The following is an 18224-nucleotide window of genomic DNA, read 5'->3' as shown; positions in this document are numbered from 1 at the left end:
AAGGATACTGTAAAATCTCCATTCCCTCCTCACTCCAGGGGAAGGTTACTGCAAAATCCCCATTCCCTCCCGATCAGCTGGGACTCTGGAGGCAGAGAATAGATGGGGGCGGGGCCAGTCAGAGGTGGGATTTACCGGTTCTCCGAACTACTCAAAATTTCCACTACCGGTTCTCCAGAACTTCTCAGAACCTGCTGAATGCCACCTCTGTAATGAAGGTGTTACAGTAACTTGGTTTTTCCACCCTTTCTCCCAATTAAATGCCAGTCATTGTAAAGTGTGACATTATTTCAGAGCAGCAAGTAGTAAAAGGATCCGGGGGTGGTGTTTTGTGAGCTTTCTGCTTTACAAAGAACTTTCAGTAGGGGGTTCAAATATGCCGCTGTGTCTTTTTCTATAGGACTAGTGCTGCTTTCATTATTGGCTTCTGCAGCTTTCCTCTGCACAGAGCGATAAAGGACACATTAGCCTTAATTTATTATCTTCACCGTTGAAGGCATTTTTTTTACATTCTCTATTTTTATGTATTCTATTCTGTCATTCACTTCTCGCAAATTTCACGGAAATGTTAAAAACTACGTGGCAGATAAGTTATTAGTATTTCAAAGAGCAGGCTATTAAGGGTTTTTTTTTTTAATGGGAGTTTGTTTTTTTATTTAAGTAGGATATCAGTAGGTTACCTTTAGGCTTTCAGAAGAAAACACATTCTCTGCAAAAAAATGTCAACTGGGCCAGCCAATGCTGTGGAAGTCAGGCCACATGAAAGCATAACACAGTGATATTTTCCTCTTTCCCTTTTCCTTTTAAGGCCAAGGACGGTTAGACGGAGCATTGTGCTGCTTCTCTAATGAAAAAAAGGTAGAGTACTTAAAAAGAGCATACAATGCCGGCGTGAGAAACATTGAAATGGAATCCACCGTCTTTGCTGCGATGTGCAGGCTTTGTGGCCTGAAAGGTAAGTCAGAGGACTTCCGGGAAGGTTCTCCTCCCTTGGATAATTTTGTGTTAGTTTCAATAGCGATGGAACTAGTCTTTTGAGTTTAAGAAACTGTTCTCTGTGGTTTTCCCAGTCATTGGGACTCAGATGGTGTCTTTTCTAACAACTATCTAAGACCTTTCAACCTAGTGTATGGCCACCCCCAGAACTTCCTACAGATTAAAAAAAACCTGAGGTATTTCTAGTTATGAGCAGGTAACAGTTGCAATGTATGGCTGTGAAGGGTTGGATCATAGAAAAGGCTGAACACCAAAGAATTGAGGCCTTTGAACTATGGTGCTGGAGAAGACTCCTGCAAGTCCCTTGGGCTGCAAGGCCATCAAATCGGTCAGTCCTAGAGGAGATCAACTCTGACTGCTCTTTAGAAGGCCAGATCCTGACAATGAAACTCAAATACACCTAATGAGAAGGAAGGACTCACTGGAGAAGAGCCTAATGCTGGGAACAATGGAGGACAAAAGAAGAAGCGGACAACAGAGAATGAGGTGGATGGATGGAGTCACTGAAGCAGTTGGCATGCGCTTAAATGGACTCCAGAGGATGGTAGAGGACAGGAAGGCCTGGAGGAATGTTGTCGCAATGGGTCAGACATGACTTTGCGACTAACAACAACAACATGACTTTATATTCCCATATTCAGGCCAGAGGAGGGTTGCTACCAGTTTGCACCAGTTTGAGTGAACCGGTAGTGGAAATTGCGACTGGGTCACTGAACCAATAGGCACACCAGGCTCGCCACACCCCCGAACTGGTTCTCTGGTCGCTGTGGCATGTTTTTTTGACATTGTTAATGTTCTGCACATGCACAGACCTATTTACAAGCAACTGCACATGCGCGTGGAGCAAATCACCCACTCACTGAATCGACAGTAACGCCGACAGAAATCCACCCTTGATTCAGACCATAGTTGAGAACATCTGTGCATTACTACTTGCAGGAAAATCACCATTTTAGATACACGGCCGGATTTACACAGATAGAAGAATAGCCTTAGAATAGTAACTCAGAGGAGTGAACTCTTGATGTCCAGAGGCTTCTTCAGCATCACTTTTAGGCACCTTGGTAGTTTACGTAAAGAGGCAGTGCATTTCCAACTACATAGTTGTACTCAATTCAGGACACATTTTCCCTTGGCAAGGTTGTTCAGCCACAGATGCTCTTCCAAAAATCTCACCTCTGATGACTTGGACTCCCATAGTCCTCCTTACTGGCTCCTCTGCACCCAGTAAGCTCCTTCTCTGGTTTAGCTGGTCCCAATTTACTTGCTCTTACTGGGGTCTCTTTGCCTTGATCCTCTGTCATGCACCACATGATTTCTTTAATGGGTGGCACCAGCCCACCAATCCAAGTTGTGGTAGACAGCCCTGTGCGATCTCCTTTGACTTCTTACTGTAATCAGGAGCAATATTTATACCCCTATGCCCTTCTGTCTCTTATGTATCTCCCTTTGCTCTTCTTAAGCTGCCCATTTTTCTTTCCTTTTAAAGTTTGTCTCTTCTTTTTCTCACTCTGGAGTGACCTTTCCATCTCATTTTAAGTTTCTGGTGTCTTTTTTTATCTCCTTGAGGTACTTTCTTATATCCTCCTGCCTTTTTCATTTTCCAAGCATTTCTTCAAGCGTTAATCCGTCTGGGTCAAGGCTGTCCCTGGGTCTTCTCCTTGGCCTTCATCTGTGTTTGCCTTGGCCCCAGTCTGTTATTTGCCTTCCACAACTCCACTTTCAAAAACTCTGAAGTGAAATTTTTGTTCTCATAGTTGGGGGAAGGGTCATCTCCTCGCACCTGTCTTTTGTTTCCTTACAGGCAATTATTTTATTTTCTCCAATTTACTTTTATATTCTCCTTCTTCTTTCTTATATCCTGTTAATTATAAACCTGAAACACCCCGATTGCTAGACACAAGTTTTTTCCTTCCTTCTCATGCTAAACCCCTAGCAATTTACACCAATTTCGCTCATTTCCCAATCTTTACTACAATCTTTACTTACCTTAATTCTTGTTTGCTTAACCATATCAATCCACTGTTCAGGAAGGTAGTTGCAAAGTTCATTTTGTTTTTGTTTTTTTTAAATATGGTTGCACTATATGTATTACTAACTACCAATCTGGTATTTTGCTGAGAAAATAATTCAATAAGTTTAAAATTGCTTTTTGGCATAATAAAACAGGTAAGTGAAAGTAATGATTTTAATTTTTTTTGTAAATCCCTGGAAGCTGTCATAAGCTGTAAGAGGAAAGTGAGGCACTAGTATTTAGTTTTGATGCAATATTTAGAAAAGAAAAAAAGTGTTCCAGTTGAAAGGTATTGATTCACAAATCCTTGATCAGATGAAAAGCAGGAAGTGAAGGAAGAAATGAAGGAAGAAGAGGGGGATAATGAAGGGGTAGAAATGGTGGAAAATAAAAAAGCAGACAAAAAACTTCATTGGGTTTGACAGTGGTATAGGGAAAATTGAAAAGGGGGAATGTGTCTCAACAAAAGGAAATAAAAACCAGACAAAAGATCTCACTGAGTTTGACAGTGGCATAGGGAAAATTGAAGAGGGTGTCAAAACAAAGAAAAGGGAGAAGACAGGAATAGAGTGGGACAAAAGACTTACTAGGAAAAAATCAGACAATTAGAAATTGTTATATGGGAAATATAAAGCTGAGATATGTGGTTTATTCCTATATATGATAATAAAACTGAGTTGCTAACTGATTGAATATGATAATGGAAACATAATTAAATAAAGGTTAAAATATATGGAATATGGACAAATATGAAACTGTTATGTGGAGAATGTAAAGTAGAGGTATGTGATTCACTTTTATACGTGATAATGGAACTGAGTTGCTAACTGATTGAATATGTCAATGGAAGGACCATTAAGTATAGGTTAACATATATGAAATATGGATACATATAGAATTTCTAAGATGATAAACAAAGTGAGATGTGTACCACTTGTTATTCTATATAGTAGATTAATTGAATTGTAATGAACATTGAACAGTAAGGATTGTTATTTAAAGACAATTAAGGGTAAGCCAAGTCAAGATATAGAAAAATGGAGAGAGAACATGAAATATAATGGGAAAATATTGAGATTATAAAGACAGAACTACAAATTTGGAGCGTGTAAGGATGCATAACTATATAAATATAATGATGAGACTATGCAACTGCCGAGACAAAAGCGTGATCCCCACATGCTTCCAACTAAAATTCCATTCCAAAACCTCAGTCACCTAAAGGATCCTGAAAAGAACTGAATTAGCCCTAATCAGAAATGAACTCCACAGGAAAGGATTCCTACTAGACCAAACCAACCGGGACCTACTCACTCTTCACCTCAAACTCAGCAACAAAATCCACCCAGCACTTTAGGACAAATCCAAACAACTAGCCCTCTGGAGAGCCTTAACAGAAACCTCCTACAAGACAGACACACACACCAACAAACTCCACAGACTAGAAAAACAACAGAAGCCCAACCCCCCTCCACAGCTACTCATGAAACAAACAGTACACAACTTATCAGACAGGACCCTCACCACAGCAGAAACCAATGTCCTTTCCAGAGGATTCAACTTTGCAGTTGCCCCTAAATGCATTCCCACTGAAAACTTCATATGTGGAGTTGAAGCCTCACCAAAATCAACCCAGATGAAGCCAATAAAATCAGACTTGAAGTCACCAAGGTCCTCTGCTCCAGCAATCCAACCAGAAGCAACTTACAGAAAGAGGAACAAAAAGCACTCACCAACTTGAGGAAAGACAACAACATAATCATTCTTCCAGCAGATAAAGGCAACCCCACAGTGGTGATGAACACATCTGACTACCAAGCCAAACTATCCAACCTACTCCAAGACCCCGCTTACAAACCTCTAAACACAGACCCCACCACCTACCGGAAAAAAAACACCAAATCCAAAATAAAAGCCTCTCCCATCAATGAAGAGATCCAGCAAAGAATCATCCCCAGAAAGAAAGCATCCAGGTGCCCCAAGCTCTATGGCCTCCCCAAAATACACAAAGAAGGAACACCACTCAGACCCATAGTCAGCTCCATAGGCTCACCTCTACAGAATCTTGCCAAATTCCTTGCCAAACAACTTCAACCCTACACAGAATCCATCACCTCACACGTACAAAACTCACTCCACTTCATAGAAAAAATAAAGAAACAAAACCTACAACCTAGCGACCTACTCGTGAGCTTTGATGTCATATCCCTCTTCACCCATGTGCCTATAAAAGAAGCCTTGACAGCTATCCAGAACAAACACAACCCCCTAAACACATCCTGGACCTGACCAACCACTGCCTAACCAATACATACTTCATCCATAATGGACAAAGATACAAACAGATAGAAGGAGCACCCATGGGATCACTCCTCTCACCCGTCATCGCAAACTTATACATGGAACATTTTGAAACTAATGCCTTAGATAAATCTGAACACAAATCCAAACTCTGGCTTAGATATGTGGATGACACTTTTGTGATTTGGCCACACGGGAAAGAAAAACTGGACAACTTCCTCACACATCTCAACAGCCTACACCCCAAAATACAATTTACTATGGAAATAGAAGCTAACAACCAACTTCCCTTTCTGGACATCCTAATCTACAAAAAGCCCAATGGCTCCCTAGGACACACCATCTACCAGAAAAAAAACACACACCAACCGCTACTTAAATGCACAATTCCATCACCACCCTGCACAGATCAACTCTGTAGCCAAGACCCTCATCTCCAGAACCAAACACCTAGCTGACAAAGACCACCTGAAAACTGAATTACACACTCTCACAAACGTATTAATCTCCAACGGATTCCAAAGAAAAACAATTACCAACCTAATCCAAAGGGAGACTCCCCCAAGAACCGAGACACAGAACAGGACAATGGCATCGCCCTCCCCCCTTACATCAAAGGCACCACAGATAAAATCAGCAAAATTCTCCACAAACACAATATCAAGACAGCCTTCAGCACTGACCAAAAAATAGCCAACATCTTAAGAAACCCCAAAGACAAGATCCAGCTAGAAAACCAAGGAGTCTATGAAATACCATGCAAAATCTGCCCTGCCACATACATTGGACAAACTAATAGGAGAATAAATGCATGCATCGCAGAACACAAGAACGCAGTCAGAAAAAAAAGAAAAAACTTCCTCCCTTTTCCAGCACCTTAAAGCAACAGGACATGAAATTTATTTTGAAGGAACCAAATTAACCTCCAAAACAGAACACTTCAACAAGAGAATAATTATGGAAGCCATCAAAATAGAGAAACACCTCCACAACATGAATAAACATGATGATACCTCCCGCCTACCACATCTGGAAACCAGTCCTAGTCAATAAACGAACCCCACCCACTACCCAGGTCATTACAACACAAAAGAACAACGGACACATAGCCAGCACCTCAGCCACAAAGGATGATACGAAACTGCCAACCAATCTACAAACATCAACTCCATCTGACCAATCAGGATGCAACCACACAGCCAATTAACCCACTTACAGCAACAAAGCCATCACTCCACACATCCCAACCAAGATTTATAGAAAGACGACAGCTCTGACCACGCCTTTCTCTTACTCTGTGTGTGAGTATGTGTGTGTGTGTGTGTGTGTATGTATGTATATATACACACACACATACACACACATACATACATATATATATAGGTATTGATTCACAAATTCTTGGATTAGATGTGCTGTCCACTTGCTGCTAATAATTTTAGGAACAAACTATGTTTTTACATGTGTAATTTAGCCACACACCTCAATACTTTTGCAAATCTGAAGATACAGTCTTAGGTAATATTCAGGGCTGGTTCCAGCTGCTGCTATTTCCGATTTGCTCAGGGACGTGCTTTGCACACATGCACACTTAATGCGTGCTACGTATGCATGCACTGTACTAAAAAATGCTTCTGTGCATGAGCAGCATCAAAAAACAAGATGGCGGCAGTGCTGCCGCCGCTACGAGAACCAGTTCGGGGACTTGGCAGGCCAAGTTACTACCTATTCGTAGGAACCCACCTCTGGTCACAATGTATAAAGCACTTACAAAGGTTCATAGGAAGGCTATTGTATTTAAATGATCACTAGAGCAAAAAGAGATCTAGAGGAAAAAATCTCAATTTTTGTAATTCAGATATTATTAAAAGATATTATACAGTAAATAATATTGTCTAATATTTTAACCGTATCGCTATATTAGAAAAACCCCATAAGAAATGTTGTAATCCCAGCATGAAGCATTTGGCTTTTATTCAATCCATTTTGTTTTCCTTACCTAACCCATACGGCTTTAACAAAGTTATTATTACTCCGGGATCATAAATTGGCAGAGGTGCTTACAGCTCAAATCAAAGCTACAAATCCAGTCCTGTCTGAGATCAATAAGCGAAAGTTTATTACTGGTGGATAAAGCAGAGAAAGCAAGTCTGGTGAGGAATCCAAGTTCTCCAAGGAACTTTGTTCACAAAGTCAGATCAGAGAAATTATTCTAGTATTTGAGTACCCTCAGGCAGGGCTTAAATACTGGAAATATCCTGCACTCATTAGCTCTGGTTATCAGAGCCCAGTTACTTAAAAAAACAACCTGAGAAGATCATCCTGCCTGAGGCTAATCACTCTGCAACTTCTCTCTTTTTCTGCCTTTTCCTTCCACTGTATGGAGATGATGCTCATTAAGGCAGGCGCTCTTTCTTGACTCGGGCAGCCGAGTCTCTGCTTAGAATTCAGAATTCTCCAGGACTAGAATCGGGACCAATGAGGGCCAGCCAAGCTCTATGATTCATGTTGTTCCTCATCACTTAGACTGTCTAGGGTTGTGATGGCATACCTATGGCACATGTGCCACAGGTGGCATGTGGAGCCCTCTCTGCGCATGTGCACCCACCGCACATGTGCGTGCACCTTTTGCCAGTCAGCTGATTTTTGGGTCTCTGCCGTGCATGCAGGAGACACATGCACATGCACATGCACAGGGGAGTTGGGGGGTTGCGTACATGCGCAGAGGGTGGGGGGAATGTGGTGTGTGTTTGGCAGCTCCCTCCCACAGCACTTTTTTGGTTCCAGGAGGCTTCAGGGGGGGCCTGCTATGTCCAAATTGGGACATGGGGATGGTCGTGCATGCATGGAGGGGAAGGGGAACATGGGATGGTCACACATGCATTGTTGCACGCATGTGCACGCTTTCGGCACATGAGGACAAAAATGTTAACCATCACTGGTCTAAGGCTTCATCTTGCTTTCCTTCCTCCTGTGAGGAGAACTCACCTATCGAGAGCATAATGCTCTTCGGCCCAACTGACCAGTATATCCTAAAGATAGCTAAACTGTGTTGGAGCCTCATATACTAACGTTTCATTGGAGAAGAAGGAGGGTGGGTTGGGTAATTGCCTCAGTCTACATCATTAGAGGTGTTCTCCATTCCTTTTGTGAAGACTCTCACAAAAGGTGAATAAGAAAAATAGCATTGGTTACACTCAGATGATTCATTAAGCCACAAGCAACTGAGTTCAGGCAATAAACTAAGTCATAAATTCATAATTTACAAATCATAATGGCTGAGTTCACAGTATATAGTAAGCCAACCCAAAAAGACCACTTGTCCACTTTTTCACTTTACTGCCCTGTGCTACTATTTCTTACCTGAGGCTCATTCTCAGTCTCCTACAAAGGCATCAGCTGATTAATTGCAATTTAACCATCCGATTGACAGAATGAAAGTGCTGCATTGACACCCACATATATACTTACTGGAGCAGTGATTAGTGTGCAGTATGGCAGGCTAATTCTGCCGACTGCCAGGAGTGCAATCCTGACAGGGGTCAAAGTTGACTCAGTCTTCCATCCTTCTGAGGTGGGTAAAATGAGGACCCAGATTGTTGGGGGCAAGATGCTGACTCTGTAAACCCTGTAGAGAGGGTTGTAAAGCACTGTGAAATGGTATATAAGTCAAAGTGCTAAATGCTATTGAATGTATGCATGCTGGATCCTTTCTCCTTTGCTTGATATCATCTGTCTGGGCCCCAACTCAAGGTGACACTGGAAAAGTGGGCTTGGGACCAGCTGTTTCTGCAGTATTTCCCACAATGTTCCCGAATATCACTCCCATTTAAGTTTTGTAAAATAGGCATGAAAGGTAATTCAGTCCTAGCAGCCTGCTGTCTAAAATTGTATTGCTGACACCTCAAATGCTAAGCAGCATTTTATGCCATTTCTGCTACTTGGTTTTATGGAGAACTGCAATAATTTGAGGGCTGAAAATGCAGGTGCAAAAGCTATGCTTTTCCAGACAAAAACTCTGGTCCTGGATACAGGGATGTTTTAAATTGGTTCTTGGGGACTGTGTGGGATGGACAATAGAGGATGGGGAAAATAGCAATCTTAGCAGAATCAAAGCTTTTCAAGCCAACCTGAGAAAAGTTTCCACTGTCACTGTGTGTGTGTGTGTTGTGGTTGTGTGTGCTTGCACATGTTTATGCATTTTGTTTCATTTTTTTTTAGAAACTGCAAAGGGTTCTCCATTTGTGCTGGCATTCAGGGCAGGGCACAACTGTTTTCATTTAAAATGCTGCTGAAAACAACAGAGTAATATCATTTCATTTTGAGTTGAGCAGATGAAAGCTATCGTGTAAGAAACTAAGTTAAAACTAAGAACCTCACAGTTAAAAATCAAAGCACCCCTCCAGGTCCACTTTCATTCCCTTATGGGATGGTGCATTTCTACCCACTTTGAAACTCTCTCCTCCCCAAAATATTGGGTGCAGCTGCTGACACCCCCCCCCCCCAAAAAAAGGTTGCCCATCCTTGCTCTAATGTGGCAAATGGCTTAGGATCAGTGGTGGGATTCCAGTGTTGTGGGAGCGGTTTGATGGGCATGGCATGGTGTAGCGGGTGTGGCAGGGGAAGGATACTGCAAAATCCCCATTCCCTCCCCCCCAGCTCTGTTCTCCTGTTCAGGACAACAAAAAAAGATCAGCTGGGAGGCACCAGGGGTGTGGCCAGCCTACTTGCCAGTTCTCCAAACTACTCAACATTTCTGCTACCGGTTCTCTAGAACCTGTCAGAAGTGGCTGAATACCACCTCTGCTTAGGATGCTCAACGATAGTGTTTATTGTACATAATATTTTTGTTTTCATAAAACCCAGTAAAAGAACTCTTAATTCTGCAAAATGGAGTTAAGTGGTTTCTTTCTTGGTTGCTGAAGGAGGCCGGCTTGACACTTCATTATCCTTGTTGAGTTTTGAAGCATTCCTCGTTATTGCACCTGCTTTAAACTGAGTAAGAACATGTGCGTGTTTTTAACAGCCATACAGGTGTTTTAAAAGGTAGCAATGTAATGATTTTGTCTTCCTTTCGAAGTAGAATAAATACACATTGGCAGCCCTAGGAATGTTTTGTTATACTTCTGCAACAGTTATCCTTTAATTTGAAAGTTGTCTAGTAAAATTCTACTATAGCATTTGCAGTCTTGCGGTAAAATTTATATTGACTACGATTATAGCTGTGGTAAAAACAAAGTTGATTCCCCCCCCCTCTGTTTTCCTCTGCTTTCAAGCTGCAGTTGTCTGTGTGACTCTCCTTAATCGACTTGAAGGAGATCAGATCAAAGCCTCCCATGAAGTTCTAGCGGAGTATCAGCGACGACCTCAGCAACTGATTGCGACGTTGATCAAAAAACGCCTTGGGCTGATTAATGACAAGGAATTATTAGATAATGCAGTGGTCTAAAGTATTGTGAAATGTGTGAGCCTGTAACGGCATAATATTCATAGACGTGAATTATGAATGTTAGGTATTAATACTGTTGGGTTTTTGTATGAAGCACAAGAACAGGAAAAGAGTGGATTGAAAAACAATTTCACTGATACTTTGAATTTAGTAGGAGGAAAAACTAATTTTAATTATGAATACATCATTATTTAACCTACCAGAACATACTGGATTATGCTTGTTGTCTTCAGAAGAATTTCCTGCATTATTAACTATGGTACCTAGAATTAATATTAGTTACAGTAAGTACCAGCTGAAGGCAAAGAAAGGAATTAAGCGAAGTGTTTAAAAGGTATGATTTAAAGCCCAACATGTTCTATACAAGTGCCCTTCACTGGGAAAGATCAGTCTGGAACATTTCAAATATCTGTCCATAGGTTGCTTCAACTTAGGTATCCTAATGATGATTTTGGATCGAAATTATTATAGACTGTTAGCTGATGGCATGAGATCATTCTAGCAGTCATCACACAAGTCCTGTTCATTCTACTAAGATGTTAACTGAATGTTAACTTCGTGATATCATGTCATTTACGGGACAATATAAATAATGATCATTGAAAATGCCAGACTTAATCCTAGCTGAATCAATATGTCAAGAATCCCCCTAAGTTGGGGGAGGGGGCTTAATTGTCTCCTATATCTGTAGGAGGGAGCCAAGATATTTCTTACTGTATATCTCAGGTGACAATTTGTCACTAGATTCAAAAATAGGGCTGCCATTCCCATGTGTTACGGCTCAGCATAGCTGCAAAATGAGATTAGAATGTGATTTCCTAACACAGTAGGTAACATTTTATTTTAGACACCTGTCAAGCATTGATCAAACAGCCTTAAAATATTTAAGCAGAGGATGTCAATGTATGGCAAGCTCAAAGCAGCACAGAAAATGTTCCTAGTACATGACACTATGATCCAAATTGAAGAAGGAACACCCTGGTGCTGATTCCAGTAACTATTGGGTGACGAGCTTTGTCATGACAAACCAAGAGAAAGAAGAAGCAAATCCGGCACATTAGAGATGCAGAAATGTGATCAGAAACTGCTACTGACAAATTCTGACTGTACATTTGTCTGCTACTCAAAACCCAAGAAAGGAGAATCATAATCCTTTCTAAATGGAAGAAAGTGCTTAAAGAAAAGCTGTATTGAGTTGAATCTGAGAACCGCCTCATCTTATAATAATTTTACAATACATTTATATAATTCATTGTTTCATGTATCACAATGCATCCGTTGACAATTTCTGTGAAAAAATCAGTTAGTTCATGTGGTAAAATAGCTCATAAAAGAGAGTGGGCGGAAACTGCTTAAGAAAGTATTGTACTAGTGATCGTGTGTTTAATAAATATTTACAACATTTTTCTGCCAGTACTTTTTCTTTTAGTTTTTGAATGCCTCAGGGAGAGAAGGATAATCTGAGCTTTGTGACTGCCATTCCAATCAACTCCCAAACTCACCAGTCATTTCAAGCTGGAAATTTTGTGAAAGTAACGTCTATGTTCACATGATATGTTTAACCAGGTTAAAAAAATCTTATAGCAGAATTTTGGTCTAGGCTTGTGGCTATTTGGGAGGAGGAGGTGGCTTAGTGTATCACATAATCCCGATTACTAGTTCACAATGTAATGAACTGAGCAAATTTTGAAACGAAAAAGCAATTTCAAGTTAAAGTAACATTGATCTACTTTTATCTGACAAACAGGAGAGTACAAAGATTTTCAGTGCCCAACCATCTGAGTAGCAATGTGTTCCAGTGGTAGGAATAAAAAAAAATTACTACCGGTTCTGTGGGCATGGCTTGATGGGCGTGGCATGGCATGATGGGTGTGGTTTGGTGGGTATTGCTTGGTGGGTGTAGCAGGGGAAGGATCTCTATAAAATCTCCATTCCTTCCCAATCAGCCGGGATTCGGGAGGCAGAGAATAGATGGTGCGGGGCCAGTCAGAGGTGGTATTTACCGGTTCTCTGAATGACTCAAAATTTCCACTACCGATTCTCCAGAACTGGTCAGAACCTGCTGAATACCACCTCTGATGTGTTCCCTCAGACCACTCCATTCAACATAAATGGGAAAGAAAGTGAATAAGTACCTTTCATATGTGCTCTCTTAAACATATTGTAATTACATACATTTTTTTTGACTGCTTGACAAAAAAATACGAATAGGGTAAACTTAATGGATCTTTGATTAATGGGCTTTGGGTGCAATGGAGAAAATTTTTCATGTTTTTGAGCATATCTAAAATCTGGTTTGCCATTTTGAACACCCATAAAATTTCATTTACCATTTTATTCATGCATAAAGTACATAAAACATATTGAATATACATGCATAAAACCTTATTTGTATTTAACAGACGTCCTGATTTAATGAACATTGCCTTTAGATTTGATTTGATTTTTTTGATTTTATTAACATTTGTAGGCCGCCCTTTTCCCTGAGGGGACTCAGGGCGGCTCACATAAAATCAGGGAGGGGAAGTACAAACAGTAACATAGACACATATAATAAAAGTAATAAGCAACATACATTCATCATTCGGGAGGGGCGGCTATCCTTGTCCCCAGGCCTGACGGGCTAGCCAGTTCTTGAGGGCTGTGCGGAAGGCCTGGACGGTGGCCTTAGGCCTGGACGGTGGCCTTAGCCTCATTTGTCTGTTAAATCAAAAGTTTATGATGATTGCTGTGAGTAACATTTACTCAGCTGCAGAGGTGTGATTCCTTTTTCTATTTAAGAGTCACTACAAAGACTGATAGCCTGTCAGCATTTTTTTTTCAACTAGGCATTTTTTACAGCAGCTTGAAACATGGTTGGCTATAATGGCAGGATTGGGGGAATGTAGCAGGATATTTTTGAAACAAGCAGAAGTGAAATTGAAGAGTTGTATCCGTTTTTTCCTCCTGTTTATGAGGGAATAGCTATGCTACTAATGGCTTTTTCCCCTCTAGTGCCTGTTTTGAAATGGGAGTTCCCTTAACATATATTCTAAACTGAAATTCTATGGAGAGAAAGTAATAGTTGCCTTCAGCTGAGCAAGCAGGGAGAGAAATAAGAAGGAGCTCCTGCCAATGGGGAAATAAGATTGCCCACAAAGGCAGAATTTCAAAGCACCGCAACTCGCTCTGCTGCAGTTTCAAACACAATGGAGGTGAGCCAGCAATAAAACACACTCAGCTACCACCTACATAATAGGGTCACAAAGGTCTGGATTGTTTTGGAATGGGTGCAGAATCCTCATGTGGAAATGCTGAGAGAATAATAGTACTTGGCAAAGTTGCTTACTTATTCTTTCACCATAAACATTACAGAAAGGCCTATCTTACTTGGACTGCAGAAATGCAGGAGATCATTAGATGGTAGCAGAGGGAGTTTCCTATATTTCTTTGCTGCCAGCTAGTGGTTATCCCATTTTTGCAGCCTAGAAAGGGTAGCCAGTGTTTCTCAACCTTGGCAACTTTTAAGAAGTATGGACTTCAGCTACCAGAATTCCATGTTGAAGTCCACATATCTTACAGTTGTGAAACACTGCCCTAGACACAGTTCCATCAATTTTCCTTTAGGAGGTTAAATCCCACTGCTCTCCTAGGAAAAATGAAATATCCTGGGAAGGCAGAACATTATATTTCCCTGGATAAGAAATGGGGGAAACATGTTTTTAGGCAGGAAACAGACTCACTCTTAATAGCCCCCCACCTTTCTCAATGGGCCATTAGGGGCCCTGTGCTAGTCTACATAACAAAGATACTAACAAACTCATCACATGACATCTGGGAAGAAGCAATGCTCAACCAAACTTGGACTCAAAACACAGCCTAAAGAGTTGCCCTTGCATGGCCACATGGGAGTCTGACAACCAATCAGAATACATTTCTTACACAGGAACAGGAAACAGAGGTGGAGCCGAACAGAGAGTATAAAGCCAGGAACTTTCAGTCCTTCTTTCTCTTTTCTTTTTCACCCAACATCTGGAAGCATGTGATCACCTTTTTTGTTGAGGACCTCAAACCATGTGGTCCTGTCCACGATTAAACCATCTTTCCAAGCAGCCTCCATGTTTCCAGTGTCTTTTTCCCCACTTGGAACTGAACCCAAAAGAACATTTCTTCCAACATTCCTTCAGGAGTTAAATGTTTGATTTTGTGCCTGAGTAGGAAATATTTAGGAGAAAGGCATGGTAGAATTTCCATTTCTTATAAGCACAAATGAATATTGCTTAGTTAGATTTAATAGATACACAACTGGTTCTGATTATTTGGATGGGTGAACAAATACTTTTGGCAATATAGTGTAGATTCAGCGGAAGGTAAGTTTTTCATTTCATTTTCAAGATTGCACGACAATGATAATATATTCACCGGGGCTTTTGGTAGACTTGCTCATTTCTGTGATTCATCTCTTTCCCCAATTGCAAAATTTAAGTCATTCAAGTCATTTGTTCAGGGGCATGTGTAGAACTGCCTGAAGCTTTGTTCCTGCCACAGGGTTAGATCTTTTAATAATACTTCAGTGGGCCAAAGGAAATGTACTCTAGAACCAGAAATAAACCCATTTTCCCCTCCGTTGGACATTTAAACTAGACCTTGGAGCCTACAAAGCTAATGTCAAAGATTATTGTACTAATGAGCCTTTTGCCATGCAGCAATGAAAAGTCTAATTTGCGTACAGTGATTTCAAAGAACCAAACATCTATCACAATTCATGGAGTGCATGAAAGTAGTTTCTTTCTAAAGGGCTAGGTAGGAGTGAGATGTATTTTACAATCTGAAAACCACTGTGCTGCCTCATTAACCCAACAGTGCCAGCAAAGCCTGTAATTCCAAATATTGTCATTCGGGTTTTATTTTCATCAGCAAAAGTATTTCAGGAGTGGCTTTTTAAACTGTGAAATGTACACAAATATACTATGGATTCCAAGCATAAAGTCAGTCTTGTCTGTCTGCATAAGAACCTGAGAGGAATGGTAGATCTAGCTTCATAGGGTCTAGGACAACTTACCATGGCCAACTCACCCCAAAACAGCTTGCCAAGGGATAACAGTTACACTAATATCAAAGAAATGGTGGAATAGATGCAAAAGGAGGAACAAAATGAAATGTGAATGACAAAGATTAAAATAATTTATCCCCTTCCTTTGTTTATTGTAAGCCGCCCGGAGTCCTTCGGGAGTGGGCGGCATACAAGACCAATAAAATGAAAATGAAATTATTTTAAATAATTAAATTGAATGGTTGATTGTCCTATGGCAAGTTGTCCTTTGGCAAGTTGGCCATGGTTAGTTGTCTCATGGTGAGTTTGCCACAGTGAGTTAGCCGTGGCAAGTTGTCCCAATCCAAGCTTCACATGCTCTCCAATGCACATCTCTTCCTTCTGTGTGTAGGTTACATACATGACTGCAATATGTTTGACTTGATCCTCTGGTAGAACTCACATATTCTATAATGTGACTCAAATCACATGGCCTAATTCATGGGTGTCAAACTCAAGGCTAATGAGCCACATCTGGCCCAGGGGATGCTTAGCTCTGGCCCATGGAAACAATGAAGGATCAGCCCATGGTGCCTCTGCCAGTGAAAACGGAGCTTGGAAGGGCTGCAGGTGGCCCTCTTGAGCTCAATTTTCACTGGCAGTGGGTTGCAGGAGATCATCGCAGCCAAAAACAGAGTTCGCTGACAGAGCGCTCAGGCCACTGTAGGCGTCCCCGATATGAGTGATGTCAAGCTGGTCACGCCCAACCCGGTTCCCCAAGGTCAAACACAATCCTGATGCAGCCCTCAATGAAATTGAGTTTGACACCCCTGGCCTAATTCATAGGGCTATGCTGGGTTTGTGCTTCCCAGCACAGTCGTCCCCTTATACACTCTGCATTCGTTACAAGGCCACCAAGTTGGAAGCAGATTGGGGATATTCAAGGAGGAAAGCTCCATTCATGGCTGTAGGTCTTGAAGACAGTATCTTGCCTCAAATAGCCAGTTGCAGGGAACAAAATAAGAAAAGATGATTTCTCCATCTCCAGCTTCCAAATAACCCAGAAGTATTTTGTTGGACATATAAGAAGCAAAATACTGGAGTCAGTATTGATCTTGGCCTGATCCAGTAGGGCTGTTCTTGGATTCAAATGGTCTTGTCAATATCAATAAATACTAGATTAGAGATGAGTTTGCATGACACACTGAACCATAAGCTGGCTAAACACATAGTAGCCTAATGAAGTGTGGAAATTCTGATTGCATGGTTTGTATATACTTCAATGTATTGTGCAAACCCAAGCCAGTTAGTTAACTCGTGGTTAAGTAATCTATGATTAAGTAAATCACTATTCAATTAAATACAGGGACCCTTCTTGCCCAAACATGCTCAAAATGTAAAGAAGGCAATATCTGTAGAAAATAAACGTTGGGGGAGTTTAGTGTTTTAAAAATTGTCCTAAACCCTACAGCCCTGTTTGACATCAACATGTGTATCCATGGATGTTTTGGGCAACCAGCAATAATTGAAACAGCATTCAGGATTTCTCAGCCAGAAAACAAGACATATCAGAATTGAATAGGCAGCATCACTCTTGTTGCATCTTATCCCAGAAGTTCTAGTGCCATGCTGTTTCCATAAAATCTATGGTTCACTGAGCCACAGTTTAATCTGTTCACTTTATTGCTTGGGTTCATACATTATCTAGGATATTGTAATCTAAGTACATTGGCTGAGCTTAAATAACACAAAACAACCAGCATCATTTTAACCTGGGCACAAATCAGCCAGTTCTTCAACTCCTTCTTGGACTTCGTGTTCATTTAACCTCCTTCTTTCATTCTTTCCATTAAGCTGTTTCTCTCTTGCCTTGTGCTTCTGTTGTATCCCAGCTAGCCATCTGGCCTCTTGCCATCTGTTTCCTAGGTGGCTGCACTTCAACTCTGCATCTTCTCACTTTTAAGGCAGTCATCTCAAAGGAACATATTTTGTTAAAGATTAAGAAGTTACAGCTTACAACAGCTATGGTATGTGAAATATTGAATGATTTTACAGTTAATAAGTTATATTACCCCACCAATTCTTTCCTGGAAAAATGCGTAGGTGCCCCTCAGATATGAGCTAGTATTTTTGGTGAAACTAATTGCAATTTTTAATCTATAAAAATGTAACTGAATGGATGCAAATATGATTTCACTGTTTGTGTACCAAACACTCCAATTCCTCTGCTATCATCTAGATCAGGGGTCCCCAACCTTTTGGGCACCAGGGACCAGTTTCATGAAGGGCTTTTTTCCTGCAGATATGGGACAGATGTGATTCGTGCCTTGCCTGGACCTTCTGCATGCACAAATGGGGCTTCACTCATTTGCATGGCCTGGTTCCTGGCAGACCGTGGACTGGGGCGAGTCCGCAGCCCAGCGGTTGGGGACTCCTGACCTAGATGGTTAGTG

The 18224-nt window shown here is 41.1% G+C and overlaps 1 protein-coding gene across 4 annotated transcripts in view; it reads left to right on the top strand.

Annotated features, from left to right (window-relative positions):
- UPP2 (uridine phosphorylase 2) overlaps positions 1-18224 on the top strand; it is a 65355-nt gene that overhangs the window by 36198 nt on the left and 10933 nt on the right. For 3 of the 4 annotated variants that reach the window (XM_032211118.1, XM_032211110.1, XM_032211126.1), the window contains exon 6: positions 809-955. In XM_032211118.1, coding sequence (XP_032067009.1) covers positions 809-955 — 147 coding nt within the window. Of the gene's footprint in view, positions 1-808; positions 956-10587; positions 12166-18224 lie in introns of those variants that run through there. The other variant, XM_032211103.1, reaches the window with a different exon arrangement.

Source organism: Thamnophis elegans, chromosome 1 (assembly GCF_009769535.1).
Source record: "Thamnophis elegans isolate rThaEle1 chromosome 1, rThaEle1.pri, whole genome shotgun sequence".
NCBI classification, from domain to species: Eukaryota; Metazoa; Chordata; class Lepidosauria; order Squamata; family Colubridae; genus Thamnophis; species Thamnophis elegans.
Note: the sequence above shows the minus strand (reverse complement) of the source record. Positions and strands in the feature narration are given on the sequence as shown.